At 53.9% G+C, this 15,778-nt stretch overlaps 11 protein-coding genes across 11 annotated transcripts; 4 read left to right on the top strand and 7 right to left on the bottom strand.

Annotated features, from left to right (window-relative positions):
- Window positions 1-231: 231 nt before the first annotated feature.
- Window positions 232-1,529, bottom strand: NUU61_007754 (putative eukaryotic translation initiation factor 3 subunit EifCh; the record flags this gene model as incomplete). Its single annotated transcript, XM_056658279.1, has 4 exons — window positions 232-811; window positions 880-1,349; window positions 1,430-1,469; window positions 1,522-1,529. 4 exons carry the CDS (start codon window positions 1,527-1,529, stop codon window positions 232-234), a joined length of 1,098 nt encoding a protein of 365 aa, XP_056508572.1.
- Window positions 1,530-1,925: 396 nt separating this feature from the next.
- Window positions 1,926-3,017, top strand: NUU61_007753 (arylformamidase; the record flags this gene model as incomplete). Its single annotated transcript, XM_056658278.1, has 2 exons — window positions 1,926-2,032; window positions 2,081-3,017. 2 exons carry the CDS (start codon window positions 1,926-1,928, stop codon window positions 3,015-3,017), a joined length of 1,044 nt encoding a protein of 347 aa, XP_056508571.1.
- A 387-nt stretch (window positions 3,018-3,404) lies between these two features.
- On the bottom strand, window positions 3,405-4,357 carry NUU61_007752 (casein kinase II subunit beta family protein; the record flags this gene model as incomplete). The annotated part of the gene is made up of 3 exons (XM_056658277.1): window positions 3,405-3,902; window positions 3,978-4,223; window positions 4,301-4,357. 3 exons carry the CDS (start codon window positions 4,355-4,357, stop codon window positions 3,405-3,407), a joined length of 801 nt encoding a protein of 266 aa, XP_056508570.1.
- A 409-nt stretch (window positions 4,358-4,766) lies between these two features.
- Window positions 4,767-6,155, bottom strand: cbhC (putative cellobiohydrolase; the record flags this gene model as incomplete). The annotated part of the gene is made up of 6 exons (XM_056658276.1): window positions 4,767-4,811; window positions 4,867-5,108; window positions 5,198-5,413; window positions 5,479-5,661; window positions 5,737-5,855; window positions 5,929-6,155. 6 exons carry the CDS (start codon window positions 6,153-6,155, stop codon window positions 4,767-4,769), a joined length of 1,032 nt encoding a protein of 343 aa, XP_056508569.1.
- A 1,009-nt stretch (window positions 6,156-7,164) lies between these two features.
- NUU61_007750 (uncharacterized protein) lies at window positions 7,165-8,586 on the bottom strand (the record flags this gene model as incomplete). The annotated part of the gene is made up of 2 exons (XM_056658275.1): window positions 7,165-8,470; window positions 8,534-8,586. The coding sequence occupies 2 exons, from the start codon at window positions 8,584-8,586 to the stop codon at window positions 7,165-7,167; spliced, it is 1,359 nt and encodes a 452-aa protein (XP_056508568.1).
- A 351-nt stretch (window positions 8,587-8,937) lies between these two features.
- On the bottom strand, window positions 8,938-9,956 carry gcy1 (putative glycerol dehydrogenase Gcy1; the record flags this gene model as incomplete). The annotated part of the gene is made up of 3 exons (XM_056658274.1): window positions 8,938-9,433; window positions 9,502-9,879; window positions 9,937-9,956. The coding sequence occupies 3 exons, from the start codon at window positions 9,954-9,956 to the stop codon at window positions 8,938-8,940; spliced, it is 894 nt and encodes a 297-aa protein (XP_056508567.1).
- Window positions 9,957-10,689: 733 nt separating this feature from the next.
- NUU61_007748 (PSME3-interacting protein) lies at window positions 10,690-11,612 on the top strand (the record flags this gene model as incomplete). The annotated part of the gene is made up of 2 exons (XM_056658273.1): window positions 10,690-10,913; window positions 10,961-11,612. The coding sequence occupies 2 exons, from the start codon at window positions 10,690-10,692 to the stop codon at window positions 11,610-11,612; spliced, it is 876 nt and encodes a 291-aa protein (XP_056508566.1).
- A 236-nt stretch (window positions 11,613-11,848) lies between these two features.
- Window positions 11,849-12,742, bottom strand: NUU61_007747 (uncharacterized protein; the record flags this gene model as incomplete). Its single annotated transcript, XM_056658272.1, has 3 exons — window positions 11,849-11,998; window positions 12,048-12,504; window positions 12,588-12,742. 3 exons carry the CDS (start codon window positions 12,740-12,742, stop codon window positions 11,849-11,851), a joined length of 762 nt encoding a protein of 253 aa, XP_056508565.1.
- A 10-nt stretch (window positions 12,743-12,752) lies between these two features.
- NUU61_007746 (Glycoside hydrolase superfamily) lies at window positions 12,753-13,175 on the top strand (the record flags this gene model as incomplete). The annotated part of the gene is made up of 1 exon (XM_056658271.1): window positions 12,753-13,175. One exon carries the CDS (start codon window positions 12,753-12,755, stop codon window positions 13,173-13,175), a length of 423 nt encoding a protein of 140 aa, XP_056508564.1.
- A 145-nt stretch (window positions 13,176-13,320) lies between these two features.
- On the bottom strand, window positions 13,321-13,668 carry NUU61_007745 (uncharacterized protein; the record flags this gene model as incomplete). Its single annotated transcript, XM_056658270.1, has 3 exons — window positions 13,321-13,375; window positions 13,423-13,505; window positions 13,567-13,668. 3 exons carry the CDS (start codon window positions 13,666-13,668, stop codon window positions 13,321-13,323), a joined length of 240 nt encoding a protein of 79 aa, XP_056508563.1.
- A 515-nt stretch (window positions 13,669-14,183) lies between these two features.
- On the top strand, window positions 14,184-15,404 carry NUU61_007744 (uncharacterized protein; the record flags this gene model as incomplete). The annotated part of the gene is made up of 3 exons (XM_056658269.1): window positions 14,184-14,204; window positions 14,410-14,905; window positions 14,944-15,404. 3 exons carry the CDS (start codon window positions 14,184-14,186, stop codon window positions 15,402-15,404), a joined length of 978 nt encoding a protein of 325 aa, XP_056508562.1.
- Window positions 15,405-15,778: the final 374 nt, after the last annotated feature.

Here is a 15,778-nt window from a genome sequence, read left to right as displayed (position 1 = left end):
TAGGGTTGACAGCTACAAGAAGCTGCAAGTGAAGTGTAAACATATATTTTCTATGAGAAGCGAGTCCACGCCAAAGACACAGCTCGAATCATGGCACGCATAGAACAAAACAGGAAGTCGTATTAACATCCCACATAGAGAAACATTTTCCCTCCCTACGCCGAAACAAGGTCATGCAATCCCAAAAGCCCTTCCGGTTCCCCGGTTACTAACTCGCTCCCCGTCCCGAACTTATTTGGCAGTCTCGCCCGGCAGCAGGTTGCCCTTGACGGCAAACATCTTGCCCGTCGTGGACGACACAAAGCTGTCGACCTGGCGAGAGTACTGCTCCACCTGCCGGGTGTTGAGCATGCTCTCCAGCCGACTGGGCTCGGCGGGGAGCTTGAACAGGCGCTGCCACTCGTCCTCGGGGAGAAGCGGCTGCTTGAGCGTGGCGCGGGTGGCGTTCTCCTGGCTGCGCTTCTGCTTCCAGTTGTTGATCTTCTGCTGCTCGCGGCCCAGCACGCGCTGGTAGTACTGGTAGTTGTTGACCTCGGTGTTGTGAGTCTCGATACTGTCCAGCAAAAGATCGCAGTTCTTCTCCAGGAAGGGATCGATGCTGAGTGACAGGTTGTCAAAGTTGGGGTTGATCGTAGAGGACTTGAAGAACGGGCTAGACTCGAGCGCGCTCAGCGAGGGCGGAAGGTCCGTTGGGCCAGAGGGGTTGGGGTTCTGCAGCTGGTGGATATAGGAGGTGATCAGGTGCGAGTTGTGGATCTCCACCGGCAGCTCGTCGAAGATGTCTTGGTAGCGGAAGGTGGACTTTTGCAGTCTGCTAGGGGTTAGCATGAGTCAAACCCAGAAGACTTCCCTGCCAGAAAATGGCCAGACGGTACATACTCCTCCGAGGTGAACTTGTTCTCCTTGAATGCGGCCATGAACTTGGCCGAGAGACGGAAGGCCCGCAGGCTCAGACTGCCCTGGGCGCTACGGCTCACGTCGTGCACAAGCGCCACGGTACGCTCGTTCATCTCCTTCTGGTAGAAAAACTGGTTCTCGATCACGTTCATGTTGACAAAGTTGCCCATGTTGGCGCTGGTGTACCACCCTACGTTGTTCGCATCGATGTTGACCTCGCGCAGCATACGGATCATCTCCGCCTGGTAGACCGTGTTCGCCTTGGCGCGGGGTGCGGCAGCCGCAGGGTTCGGGGCGGCGTTGTCAAAGTGCGACTCGGCGGGCATCTCAACGACGGGGAAAGGGAACGAGTTGGTGATCTCGAGACCGCCTTCGACGTCCATCCCGACGATCGCGCCGGTTGCGGTGGTGGGGAAGGTCTGGGAGCAGTGCTTGATGATTTTCATCACCACCTAGAAAGTCGGGCATGAGTATTCGTCGCTGGCGAGAGCAGGGCAGATTTTCAATGGTTTCGGGGAAGAGATGACTGTACCAAGGCCTCGACCTTGACGGCCGCGAGGGGAACAGTGTTTCTAAAAAAGGCGTTAGCATAGTCTTCGACAACCTCAGGAACAGTACACATACTCGGCCATAGTGAACGGGGGGTGCACCGGGGTGTGATGAGACTTGGTGAACGAGATGAACGGTTTGTGTGAAAGGTGCGAATTGTGCCGATCGGGTTTAGCGTGGTATTGACGGTGTGAAATACAGTACCAAAGTCACAGCGAGGATGGAGGGGCAATACAGTATGGATACATCCAGACGCTCCTTTCTTTGTCTTCCTTTGTTGCGTCGCGTTGCTCAGGCAGAAAGTGTGAGGGATGAGTGTCAAGGAAGAAGACAAAACAGACTAACCTCGCTCCCTCAGTATTCTATTCGGCCTGATTCCAATGGCCAGGGCACTTAGTCATATATCGCCTGTCCCACTTTCCCCAGAGTAGAAGAGCCCACCGAGTCAGCAGGTCCCGAGGCACCTCTGAGCATCCGTCATGTCGACCCAGCCCACCCAAAGAACGGTGACCTACGGCCGGCACCATGTCCTCCAAACCATCTCCGTCACAACGCTGGATTCCAGCCGCGATGGCTACTGGGTGATGTATCGAGCCCTCCCCCAACTCCCCGCATAACCGAGCGACGATCGCAGACGCCAGAAGCTCAAGAAAGCAACTGACACCGAATTTGCTCGGGCTACTAGCTACATCCACGGCGGCGCCTGGCGTGATCCCACCATAACCGCGACCTCCTTCGACACAACAGAATCGATCCTCCGCGCCTCCCCAAAGACCCCGATCTCGGGCGTCGCGTCCATCTCCTACCGGCTCAGCGCACACCCCAATCACCCACAAGACCCCACAAGCACCGCCCCAGACGAGTTCCGTGCCGCCAAGCACCCAGACCACATCCGCGATGTCGAAGCCGCACTCGCTTTCCTACAGAATACGTTTGGGTTCGGGTCGCGCTACATCCTAGTCGGCCATAGCTGCGGCGCGACGCTCGCCTTCCAGGCCGTGATGGGCGCCATCGTGGGCCACCGCGAAAACGCATTCACAGATCACGGCAACGCGGCCCGCCCGAGCTTCACCATCGAGCCTGTCTCCACGTCGCCGGCGCCGCTGCCACCGCGGCTTACAGCACATCCCACGGCCATTGTCGGCGTGGCGGGCATCTACGATCTGCGGCGGCTGCGCGATGCGCACCCTGACATCGACGCGTATCGCGAGTTCATTGACGGGGCATTCGGCGCGGACGAGCTGCTCTGGGATGCGGTGTCGCCGGCACAGATGGTCGGATCGCGTGGTGTCGAGGGTGGCTGGAAAACGGGGCGGTTGGTCGTCCTGGCGCATTCCAAGGACGACGAACTCGTCGATGAGGGTCAGTTGGGCTCTATGCGGGAGGCGCTTCGTGGATGGGAGGCCGCTGAGGCTCAGGTTCCCGTGCAGGAGTTGACGCGGAGGGATCGCCGCGTCAGCGTACTCCCGATCAGTGGTGCCCATGACGAGTCGTGGCTCAGTGGGGAGGAGTTGGCTCGGGCCATTGAGTTTAGTTTTGAAGAGTTGCGGCAGATGGGACTGGCTCCTTAGTCCGGCTCTTTGGTAGTTGCAGCACTCGCATGGGCTGTTATTTGTTGCAGAGCCATTGATCTTCCATAGCGAGTTGTCGGTACATACCTTCATGATGTGCATATCTTGGTATCATACGAGAATCTGGAGCAGACTACATTTCGGGATACCACATTTGAAAGTTATATGCCTTCATTGAGCCGTTTCTCACAGGAAGCGGACTAGGAAAATGTAGATACAAACCAAGTTGAAGAGAAACCAACGGCTGATTAGCCATGGCCTTGCAACGCCATCAATCGTAAACGCATGTTGCAAAACAATTCGAGAAAAACAAAGTAGATAAGAAGAAAAATCCTCGTGACGCCGAATTTTTGCTTGTTATGAATGCTGCCCCCAAAACTCAACACATCATTTGCCGAGATCCATACGACCAGACGCCGTATCGCCGAGGACCTTCTCGGTTTTGGCGGGTTGCTCCGAATACTCCTCGCCGTACTCGAAACCCTCGTCTTCACTCTCGCTGTCCTCAATGAACTTTTGGGCCAAGCCGAAATCGCCAATTCGTGCCTTCATGTCCTCCCGACAGTTATCCTGCCAGCGGGCGAGGGCTGCGGCAGCGTGCACTTTGAAGCCGTAGATGCGGGGCTCGTACCGGCGCACGCTTTTCTCGGGGTTCAGGGCCGGGTACACTTGGAACAAAATCGAGTGGAACGAGGTGCCAAAATAGGCGCCGTCGATCGAGGCGTGTCGCGAGGACTTGGGGTTGTAGATGTCCTCGCATTTGGGGCAGTACAGCTTGACGGTGGTCATGTTGGGGAGGTCGGATTGGCCCACAGGGAGCAGAGGATGTCCATCGCACATGACGCGCGGGCACTTGCCAAATTCGCTCTTCTTGTATTTATCTAGCTGTAAGGCAGGTTAGCACCTGGTTGCTCGAGGCAGGCTCAGAGAGTTGTGGGGAGCATGTTTCTAAGGACGTACCATCTTTCCAAGACCCCGTGTTGTAACAATGTACCGTGCGTGAACCAAGCCATAAAGATGACGAGCGGACTTTTCGATCTGCTCTCGCAGGTCGTCGTCCGCATCCAGGTCGAAGACATCGGTCACGAGGTCGAGGGCATACTGATAGTAGGGAACTTCGGTATTGAGGCCGGTCAAGTTGAACCGATCCGTCAGGTAGTCCTCGTCGATTTCACAGAAGTATTCATTACCTCGGGAAGAGACGAACTGCGAGTCAAAGAAGTTAGAACCTGCTGATGAGGGCCTTGGTGGGCATCCGCCTAAGATCAGAGGGAAGAACCTACCCAGTCTCTCCAGTAGCTGGTGTAGTCGCTATCTGTTTCGCTGTTGAAGTCCTCCATGCTGATAATTGACGATCGTGCAGGATCCACTCCAGTTCCGCGCACTTCTGGGACGGTCGAGTCTGTGGCGCTGTGATCGGGTGGATCAACCCCAGGGGTGCTGGAACCCCTCAAACCGCACAGCTAGGCAAGCTAGGGCGCAGTTCTGAAGTCTGCCAGAAACCAAGAGATATCCAAGCAGAATGATGAGATGACGGGGGGTTGGGGATGAGGGAGTTGTGCCCGCACCTGTTATCAGCCGATAACGCGCTTCGGTTAGCGGGCGGTGTGGATCTGCCGGCTCACCCTCTACGCTTCTACGCATCTGGTGATTTACGTTTCCTTGTCAGTCACTCAGGTAATTCACATATTGCTCGACTATGACTCAAATATGGTGCTTTCATCCTATTCAAAGTATCTTGCTTGCCATTTAGAATGAGGGATTGGCATTCACAACAAGTTGCTCGAAGTATGCCTAAGAATCCGTCAATATATGGGGAAATGAGCTCCCAACATCAAGACTCTCTTACCTGGACCCAATTCCCGGCCTCTGGTGCAGGCTGAATCACATAGCTATATCCACAGTGGGCATCATACCGAGTGGCACTAGTATCCGAGGTCCCATCACTCTCACCACCGGGCTTGGCCCAGACAAATGCCTTCTGGAGGTCATCGCCAGTGTCGGTGGTAGGACGCACGCTGACTCCAGTACCCTTGACATTACACCAGTCACCCCAAGCATTTTGCTGGGTAGACTGAACACCATTTCGGCCTGATCTCAAGTCAGATTTGAGAGACGAAGAAAACAGAACGAGTCTTCTCAGGAGGCCATGACCAGCTCAACATCTAGTAGACACTTACCTGTGTCAGTAATGAAGTGCGCATCCCAGCCAGCGTTCCGCAACAAAGGAGCAAATGCGTTGACGAATCTCTTCTCGTCGCAATTGGAGTTACCCGAGGTGTACGACGGACAACTGCTTAGAGACCACCCGTTGTAGTTAGCGACGTTGGTCGCCAGACCTCGCAGGGAAGCCGGCTGCGAGGCGTTTTTGTAAACGTCAGCATAGAGCTGGGCTGCTGGGTCGAGATTGGCATGCCAACCCAGCAATCCTGCATGTCCTGTCGGAGAAATCAATGAATACCCTCGTTGCCGTTGAAGAGAAAGACCAGGAATGGCAGCAACCTCCCTGCGTCAAGATACATGGCGACATTCTCCAGGTTCAACTGTGTCACGGCATAGTTGGTGCACTCCAGGTAGGCATCATGCGCGTTGGCGCATTTCGAGACAGCCAGGTTGGTGACGAGGTTGGCCAGGCTGTCGGGCTCTACAAACAGTCAGAACGGGTTCATTTGTTCATTTGCTTGCAGCAGAAATCCAGCAACCCGGTAGTTTCATTGACCAACAACCAGGATTGTATGCACGTCAGAGTATTTGACAAGCGGGTCAGCACCGGCAGCGTTTTGCGCCTGGATATCACAAAGATAATCGCCCATCGTCGACACTTTGTAGGCGGTATCTCTGAGAAGACATGTTAGGCATATGTCTTCTCATCCAAAACTATCATCCCACACTGATATGAATGGAAACTCACAGCCAGTAGAAGGACGGCACTTCTGCGGCTTTGCTCGCTGTGCCCGTCATGGTTGGCAGGGCCGAGGCAGACACCTCTGAGGCATTGTATGGGTTGACGTAGAGTTGGTATCCGGAGAAAGGGTTGCCAGATGCCGCCGCTGTGACTGTTGCTTTGCCTGCGCTGGGAATTGCAACAGCTGCGACAGTAGAGGTCAGCAAAGGTATAATTGAGAAAATGGTCCGCATGTTGATGGAATATGCCTTCCAATAAGCGTTGGAAGCTACTTTGAATCTCAAAGATGTTACTATATTCCAGTCCTCAGGGCTGTCCTGGGGATAAATTCTCTCTTCATGCCCCCCAACCTTGTATAGATTTTCCATTCGTTTCTTGACTAGTCCAATGACGGCATTCTCCAGCCGAAGTCCGAAGGACCATTTCGAATCAAATGAAGTGAGGGAATGCAAGTTGCCTTCTAACGCCCGTAAATACAGTATGCATGCCATGAGGACTTGGCCAATTCAGCTGCATAGTGTTCCTACAATCAGTCGCGGGGCATGTACATAGATGAAACCGCAGTGAAAATTAAGAGAGGCATCCATACGGACTGATTCCTCTGTCACCGGAACGGACATCGATTGCAGATCTTGATACTTATTGAGAGGACCAACACAAAAGACAAGAAAGTAACTATAGACGGCTGAATTATCCATGATACATCTTTCCCGCCTTGCTGGTGGCATTTCCGCCCACACAGACGAGTTCACTACAGACGAGAGAAATGGCCATAGATAGGGCTCGGTCCATAGCGGGCAAGTGGCTGAACAGTCTCAAAGAGCCAAGCCGCGGAGAAGGGTAGTTTAATATAAGGTTAGACTCTATGTAGCACGGCGAACGGGCCGAGAATCCAGGACAGTTCAGGAACGGAATATCCACTGAGAATATGCGTAAGGCCATCAAAGAGTAAGATTGCCAAGGTGTGGGGAATATAGTAGGGAAGCCAATGCAGCTTTAAATAGGGTCTCTGCTTGCACTGAAATAGGATCATAACTCAATCTGCAATATCATTCATTGCTAAACACAAGGCATTGCTAAACACAAGGAAAAGTCAACGAGAGTGGGGTGGTATAGACGCTATCATGAGTGAAATCCGGCTTCAGCCAAGAATATATCCAAAATTTAAAAAGAAAAGAGGCCAGAAAAAAAAAGGCATAAACAGAAAGCAAAATAGAAGAGGGGCATGTCTAAGCAGACACCTCAATGCTGTGCTCGATCACACTCCGCCAGAAACTTGTAGATGCCCTCAACTCCCTCATACTCGGACGCACTAGCCGGCATACCAGGACTGGAGATTTCCGGGAAGTAAGCACGATCGCCAAGCTCGCTGATGTTGATGCTCGAGTAGCCTGATTGGGGAGACTTCCACGGGTTGGCACCGAAGAGCTCGCTATCCTCGAAGCTGATGGCGTGGCCGGAGTCACCAGGTGATGACGAGAAGACGCCATCCTCTGGAGACATCATACCTTGCCAATCAAGGCCTTCGGGAGATCGAGATTGTAGCTTCGGGGCCTGTTCGAAGAAGTAATCCGTGTCGGAGGACGCGGCCATGCTCGGAGCGAAGGGGAACAGGAGAGCTAGGTCGGCACCGGTGCGGAGTTCAAAGTCTTCATCCTGCACGATCCTGCCTCGTTGCACACCCGCTTCGTCGCACAGACGCTCAACGGTCTGCGCATCGCAGCCAGGGAACCGTACGCGAATGGTGGACCGGTCATGAAGAGCAATTGGAAGATCCCCAAGTGAAGACAAGCGTTTGAGATCGTTGAGAACGACGGCAAATTCCTTCAGGGCACGCGCAATGTCGGCAGACAGCAAGTCCATGAAACCGTCCGAGTTCAAAGTCTCCTCCGAAGCTGCGGTGGTCTCCTTGTTCATACCAGCGAGAGCGCCAAAAGCAGTGATGGTGGGAGAAAGCTGGAAGTCAATGTGCGATCCGGGAGCAGTGCGTGGGATAGTAGTCATCTTCCGCTCTGCCTGGTCCTGCAGGGCGCTCACGCCCTTGTAGCGCTTCTCACCCGTGCGAGGGTCAATGCCATCGAATCGAACTTTCTTCCCAGACAAGAAGAATGCACGGACCCCCTGCGACACATTTTGAATAACTTGGGCTGGTGCTGCAGGCCCGTGAGAGAAGTATCGGGCGCCGCCGATACGGCCGGCGCCAATAGCATACCCTCCTGCCGTGCGGCCTAGAGTGCCGCCCGTCAAGTTGGGGCGGAGAGTAGACGCAAATGGCGCACGGCTCGTAAGTCGACTAATATTAAAGGCCACGCTAGAAGTCTTCTGGGCAGCAGTTTCGGGTTGCAATCCAAATCGGATCGCCGAGACGAAGGCACCGGCTGCGCGGGTGGAGAAGTGGCGACTACGGGCCTGGCGGATGGCCGCGGCGCGATTGATGGGCTGGCGAGGAGTGACGCGGGCATAGGCCGGCTGATATCGTAAAGGCGTGGATTGTGTAGGTTCTGGTAGTTTGGCTTTGATGGCCTTGGAGGCCTTCTCGTAGGCAAACCTGGGACGACGTCAGCGATGACTCCGCATTGCATTGACTGGGGAGAGGGGTCAGATCACGTACCTTGCTGCTCTCCATATCTTGGGGAGCAGCAAGTGCCCACTCGGAGGCGGCATGCTGGCGTTTGGGAGATGGATGGCTCACAAAGTAGTGAGATGATGGAAGGAGAAAGGATGCCTGATGACGCCGGGGTATACATGCTTATCAGTCGGCTAGCCGCCTGAGGCACTAATTCCCCACTAGTGGCGGTGCAACGCCACGCACGTGATACAGCGCCACAATTTATGCCTGAGGCGTCAGGTCTACATCCGGGTTAGGATCCTGTCAACATGGCCTCGACAACTTTTCTTAACAGCAATAAAAATTGAATATCTATCAAAAACATTGGTTTTGGTATCTGAAGCCTATGTACTCATGAAGGTATCATCATCTCGCACTGAACTTTTTATTGTCCTCGCGCAATTGGTTTACTCGTCATCACCGAAGAATACCTTGATGGGCAGCCAGTCATCACCACAGACCTTGAAACGGTCCTTGAGGTTGTCGAGCTGGTTCACCTCATCGGCGGTCAAGTCCCAGCCATCCAGCTCAAAGTTGGCATCGATGCGCGACTTGCTGACGGACTTGGGGATGACACTCCAGCCCTTCTGCACACCCCAGACCAGCAGAACCTGCTGCGGGGTCTTGCCCTTCTTCTCGGCGATCTGCAGCAGCGTGGGGTCCTTATAGAGCGGCGAGTTGGTCGAGCCCAGGCATGAGTAGCCCGTGGAGTGGATACCCTTAGAGGTGTTGTAGGCGACCAGCTTGGGCGAGGGGTTGTTGGGGTGCAGCTCGATCTGGTTGACGGCGGGGACGATCTTGCAGCTCGGATCGTTGAGCAGCTTCTCCAGGTTGGTGATGCCAAAGTTCGACACGCCGATGTTGCGGACCTTGCCGGTGGCCGGCAGCTTCTGCATCTCTTGCCTGAATCACGCAAGATTGTCAGTGACTGGAGTGATGGCACACTTCAAAGGGGTTTTCCGCAAACTTACCAGGTCTTGATGAAGTCCCAGTCGGGGAGGTGCTTCGACTTGTCGTTGGGGTCAGTCGAGCTGGGCCAGTGGACCAAGTACAGGTCGACATAGTCCACACCAAGGTCCTTGAGCGAGGACTCAATACCCTTGGGGACGCAGTGGTGCCAGGTGTTGTCGAGCTTGGTGGTGATCCAGATCTGGTCGCGGGGCACGCCTGAGTCACGGATGCCAGCACCAACCTCGGCCTCGTTGCCGTAGGCCAGGGCCGTGTCAATGTGACGGTAGCCCTTCAGCAGGGCATTCTTGACAGCCTCACGAACCTCATTGGGCTTAGACTGCCAGGTCCCCAGACCGACGGCGGGGATCTTGTCGCCGGTGTTGAGGGTGTAGGTCTTTCTAAAGAGACGCGTTAGAGTCTGGGGATATTGCAGGTATGTTTTGCCGGAGACCTACTGGGTGTGGAGGTTCGACATGGTGTAGAATAATTGTATTGGAGTAGATGGCCCAATGAGAGAGGATAGAGAGGGAGAGAGAACGTTTGAAGATTTACAGAGCTAGAAATGGCTGGAGTGACGGGGAGTCTTTTATAAGCAGCGCAGCCTTAGAGTGGGCAGGTCCAAGCAGCGATGATGTCGAGGGGCACGCCCCTCCCATGTGGGGACTTTCATCCCTGGGTATTTCACTGCGATGGATCGCGGTAAAAAAAAAAAAAGCAAAGAAAACAGAGATGGCCCCATATGATACATGGCCAGCATTGGGTCGTTCATGCACATCCCTGCCGTGCGCACGGCAGTTCGCAACGCCCAGCAGGGGACTCTTACCAGGGGACACCCCAACATCTCCAGCACACTCACTGATGCGCATTCCGGCTAAATCCACCTGGCGCCATTCCTGAACAAGCATCTGGGGCTCACTGCGCCAATGAAATATCTTGGTGGAACTTGCGTCATCCAAGGGTTTCTTTCTTCACTTCTTAATTAGACGGCCATCACTTCCAGAATCTTCGTCTCCTGCTCGGTCCATTCTCTGCCACACTCCACTGTTGTCTCGGTGTCGTCATTGCCTTCCCCCCTCCCGAAACGCCGGATAAATTTCATTGCTCCACCGCATTCCCCGACTGCTGATTATACCCGAGAACTGGTCTTCCCGACTCTCGGGCCACTCTCTCCGGGAACTTTAGCCACAACTGCCCGATCTGCACCCACCATGTCGTCTGGATTTGTTTCGGCCGGCACCAACGAGGCCCCAGTGGAGCGGGATGATGAATGGCTCAAGGCTCAACAGGAATTGGAGGAGGAGCGGAGGCACAAGGCCGAGATAGGCAAGCAGGATGATGGAAAGAGTCTCTATGAGGTCTTGCAGCAGAACAAAAGTGAGCTCACCCGTTATCTGCACCGGGCCACCCGAGTGAGGCTACCAGTGTCCCATGGGTAGCACCCGGGCTGGACAGGTCAATGAATCCTGGCTGACATGTTAGGGTGATTTGTCTTTTTCTTGGAAACACAGTGGCCAAACAGGAAGCATTCGAGGAGAAAATCAAGCTGAAGAACCAGTTCCGCGCCCTGGACGAGGATGAGGTCGATTTTCTGGATTCGGTGCTCGAGTCGACGCGCGCCCAGGAGGCCGCCGTGAAGAAGGACACCGCCGACCAGCTCGAGGTCTTTCGCCGACAGCGCGAGGAAGCCGAGAAGGCTATGCTGGGGCCAACGTCCTCTGATGTTACACCTGCGGAGGAAGAGGAGTGGACAATACCGGCGCGCAAGCGACGACGCGACAAGAACAAGGATCTGTTGGTCCCGGGCAAAAAGCGCAAGCCGTCCTTGACGGAGACTACAGGTGCAAAGGCCGATCCCTCCAAAAAGGAAGAGTCGCGCAAACCCAGCCTGGACAGTGGATCGGCCAAAAAGCTTGACCAAGCGCCACGCGCGGCTGTCGCAGCTGCATCTGCACCTCCCGGGGCCTCATCCAAGCCATCGCAAGACACGTCTGCAGCTGAACCCGCTGCCAAACCGCCAAGTGCGAAGAAATCAAATATATCAGGGACTCAATCCGCAGAAACTAAACCGGCGAAGCCAGCGTCTGTTTCACTGGGGCTGGCAGCCTATGGCTCTGATTCTGACTCGGAATGAACTGCCATTTCTGATTGCCAGCGTATGGCTATTTATATTCCAACGGTGATTCGGGTTGAATTGTGTACGATTTCAAAAAGGGCATTGATTGCCTACCCAAAGCAAGTTTCATTTTTTTGGCGAGCGTTGACAGCGAACACTTTCAATTCAATTCTCATAACACACCAACCCAAACATGACCCAAAACAAGGGCCTGTAGAAGGGATTCCATCTCTTCCTTCCGCACATTCCGCTACTCAAAAGTGTGCCGTATCCTTCTTGACCTCTTGTGCCTCAACCTTGCGCTCCAAATCATGAGGCATGTAGTCCTCCCTCCGACTGCCAGGCACAATCCACGGCGCATTAGAGAATATATAGTTCATCTCCTCGAGAGGCACCTTCTTAGTCTCCGGCAAGAGCGCAAAGAAAAAAGAGCGCGTTGGTAAAGTTACAAACCACAAACAGAAAGTAGTACCGATACTGGATATTCTTCATGGCAATAGGCGTAACCTGGCCGATCATCGTGTTGAACGCGAACGAAGTCATCGTGGCAATCGACACGCCCTTGGACCGCGTGCGCATGTCGAACACCTCGGCGGGGATGATCCACGACAGTGGCCCGCACGTCGCCGAGAACGAGAAGTTGTACAGCCAGGTCATGATGATGAAGTCCCAGTGTGCGCCGTTGTTGCTGGTCGTTGGCGGGAACTTGGCTAGCGGCACCGTCGCAGCGATGAATGTTACTGTGTTCCCCAGGTTCCCGCTGATCAGTGTCCAGCGGCGGCCAAAGCGGTCGATGAAGAGGATGCAGAGGAACTGCGCTATCAGGGCGATGATCGAGTTGATGGCCTGGTAGCGCAGTGTGGCTTCGCCTGAAATGCCGATCTGCTCATAGATCGTCACCGAATAGTATCTGTACCAAGGATCTTTGTTAGATGCTGTATCTTTGCGAGTGCCTGGATCGTCTATGGATCAACTAGAGGGAACGGCTCTTACTGGATAGCCGACACGCCTGTCATCTGCACCGAAGCTTGCAATGCACAGCACAGGAAGAGTCGCCGGAAGGAGGACCGATTCTTGAACAGCTCGCCATACGACTTGGCTTCATTCTCGTGTTCATAGGTGATACTCTCGCAGAGCGTGAATGTCATCTCGCCGCTGATGACCTCGCCGGATGGTATCACCAAGCCGACTACCTGGTGGCCTCTTTGGCTGTTTTCGAGGTTTATGCGTGACTGGACTGTCGGTGCGCATGTTTCTTGTGGTGTTTGTGAGGGTGAGACGTCTCCTGTGTGGTTGCGCAGTGCGAAGGATACCCCTTGGTTGAATGTGAGTGCTACTCTCGGCGATGACGGGTATGCCAATGTCGCTGTGGTGAATGTCCATGATACCCAGGATCTGGAGAGCCGCGTTGAGGGTGTGTGCGGGGATGTGGCAGTTTTCACTGTCACTGCTGCCGATATCCTGGCTACAAATATGGAGGGTGCCGAGGAAGTGCGCGTCCAGGAATCGACCTGGGATGGAAGTGGGAACTATGCCTTCCCTAAACACTCCCTGACGCTGTTGCGATGGAAGGCCGAGTGATTTTAATATAAGGGTAACCCAGCATGATCGATAAATTCCACCAGTTATCAGTGATCTCGATGAAATTGTTCATGTTCTTGGATATAGATCATCAAATGACAAGATAGCTGCCCAACCCAGTCCATCTCAACCGGTGGAAGTCCATCTAGCCGTAGTTCACATCGCGAACGGTCCCGTCATCGTCAACATGGATGTTGAGTCTATTAAATCAGCCTGAGTCATCCCCTACTAGAAGGAAGAACCCTACCTCTCCGGTTTGTGGTCCATAGTCTTCATGTCGCCGGGCTTCAACACGCGGTGGGATTCCGGCAGGTCCTTTTTGGCGAACGACTGGTGGAATCAGTATAACCATCCTTTTGTCATGGTATAGACAGCTGTGTTCAAGACATACGGTTGCATCACTCGTCTCGCTGATCTTCTTGCCCATCAGCTTGTTGACCCACTCGGACTGGTCGCCCAGCGAGGAGGTGACTCCGGGTACGACGAGAGGCATATTGACAAATTGTTAAAAGAATAAAGTGTAGATTATAATGGAAAAAGTTCAGATGAGGAATAATTTCAGGATTTTCTGCAGGGCCGTCGAGAAGATGCAACGGAGAAAGTGCAGGGTCAAGCCGCAAATATATAAACCGTCGATGACGTAGTCCCCCAGGGCCGCCGTTTCGGTGATTGGCCCACCGCGACAACATTGAAACAGATCGAGTGTGTGTAAATAATAAATGAAATCAATTATTGGCCAGAGATACTGTGCTTGAAATACACGCAGGCATGAATGGTCATAGTCGACGCTTGTTCTTCTGGTTGAAATGCTGGCGTGTGGTAGCCCTAACTGGAGCATGTCATACTAGCACTCAAAACCGTCGTAGGTGTTCAAGGAGACGAGAGATCTACCTGACACTAGGATATACTTAAAATCAAAGCTAATACCCGGTAGAAGCCGGGGAAGAACTGAATTGAGTGTATAATTCGCACGGAAGGAAACCCGTTGCGAGGGCAGCCGCAGACACCATGGCGACTACCATCAGTACAGTCGCCCATCTCCGGGGCGACTATTGAAGAACTTACAGAAGTAGATACCCCTTATTATCATGAACTCATAATTTCCTGCATTTGGCATACCTCATGGTTCCTAACTCAACGAACTGCAGCAATAAACAACCCATTTACAGACCTTGCAAATGTCAAGCATCCCCAAGACACCGATGGAGAAGATCACAGCACCTATGGACAATAGATTCTGGAACTCGTCGGCAACAGCAGCAGCCGCCTCAAATACTTCGCTCGCAGACACCACCAACGTGACCTCAAGCAAGTCGCTAGTCCCGCACTGGAGCTACAAAAAAGCTCGATTGCCGCCGCAACGATCTTCACGACGATGTCACTGGCTGCAATCCTTTTTCTGGTGATATGGTACGTGCGACGGGCACGTCGGGCCCGTCGACTCCGCGAACAAGATGCCCGAGGCAAGGATCCATTCGGCCAGTCGTCTGTGTCCCTGAACGAAGACGCCAGCAAGGCGCTCGACGACTTCCTCATGAAAGACGTGCAGCCGGTACGGACCTCGCTGATGTTTAGTCGGAGCCGGTCGCCCTCGCTCACATTCGTCGTCGACGAGACGGACCGGCGCAACTCGTTCAGTCATATCGGCCGCACCAGCTACGATGCGTCTTCCAGCAGCATGGCCAAGATCGATACGCTGACCCGCGTCTCTGTAGACGGGACTGCGTCTGGTGGGACGGTCCCAATGATCCACGGACAAGAGTCGCAGGGCAGCTCGGCGCAGCTGAAGACCTCGTCAAGCTCGAACTCGAGCTCAACCCCCGAGCATCGCTGTTGTCGAACGTATCCCCGTCGAGCGGGTCGTCCCACGTGTGGACGACTACATCGGCCTCCTCGGAGATGACAAACCTTCGCAGTAATGAGACCGCCGGTCCTTACACCTTGCAGTCTGTACGTCGCAACCCCCATGCGCGACTCAGCTCTGCTGGTTCCCAGATGATGCCGCCGTCCTCGAATGTCTCGCGTGCGTCGAGTCGTCCGTCCAGTAGTGCCCCGATGCAGTTTGCGGCTCGCATGTTCGATGAGGCCGAGGGTTCCGTCGCTTTGCAGAGAATACAAAGAAATTTGAGTGGATCTGTGGCTCTTTCTCGTCCAACCTCGAGCTCAAATGACGATGACCAGTCGCCGCATCGGCACTCCATTCCACAGACCCCGGCACCATTGATCTGATTTCTTGGGAGTGAGGTGTGGCCATGACAAGTTGCTTTTTTGTTCTTTGATAGTTGGTGATGTCGAACGTTGGAAGAAGGGAGATGTTTTGAGGTTGGCGTTGGATAGGTGGCTGCTTATTCGTTGCGACATGACGGTTGTATATTCGTTGGCGAGTGTTTTGAATTGTTCCTCTGGTATAGGTTACTCAGGTAGTCCCTGTTGATAGCGTTAGGGGGTTGGCTCTCGCATCCTGTTGAATACACCGTCAAGCTCCATCTACCGTGTCCAAGACAGAATTGAACATGGAAATGTGTCCATTATCGGGACTGGTATATCGCCGAGCTATTGATCTGAGGAGCTTAGAGAAGAAAGTCAACGAGAAAAAGCCAATC

The sequence above is a fragment of the Penicillium alfredii genome (genome assembly GCF_028826965.1).
Source record: "Penicillium alfredii strain IBT 34128 chromosome Unknown utg000010l_segment0_segment0, whole genome shotgun sequence".
NCBI classification, from domain to species: Eukaryota; Fungi; Ascomycota; class Eurotiomycetes; order Eurotiales; family Aspergillaceae; genus Penicillium; species Penicillium alfredii.
Note: the sequence above shows the minus strand (reverse complement) of the source record. Positions and strands in the feature narration are given on the sequence as shown.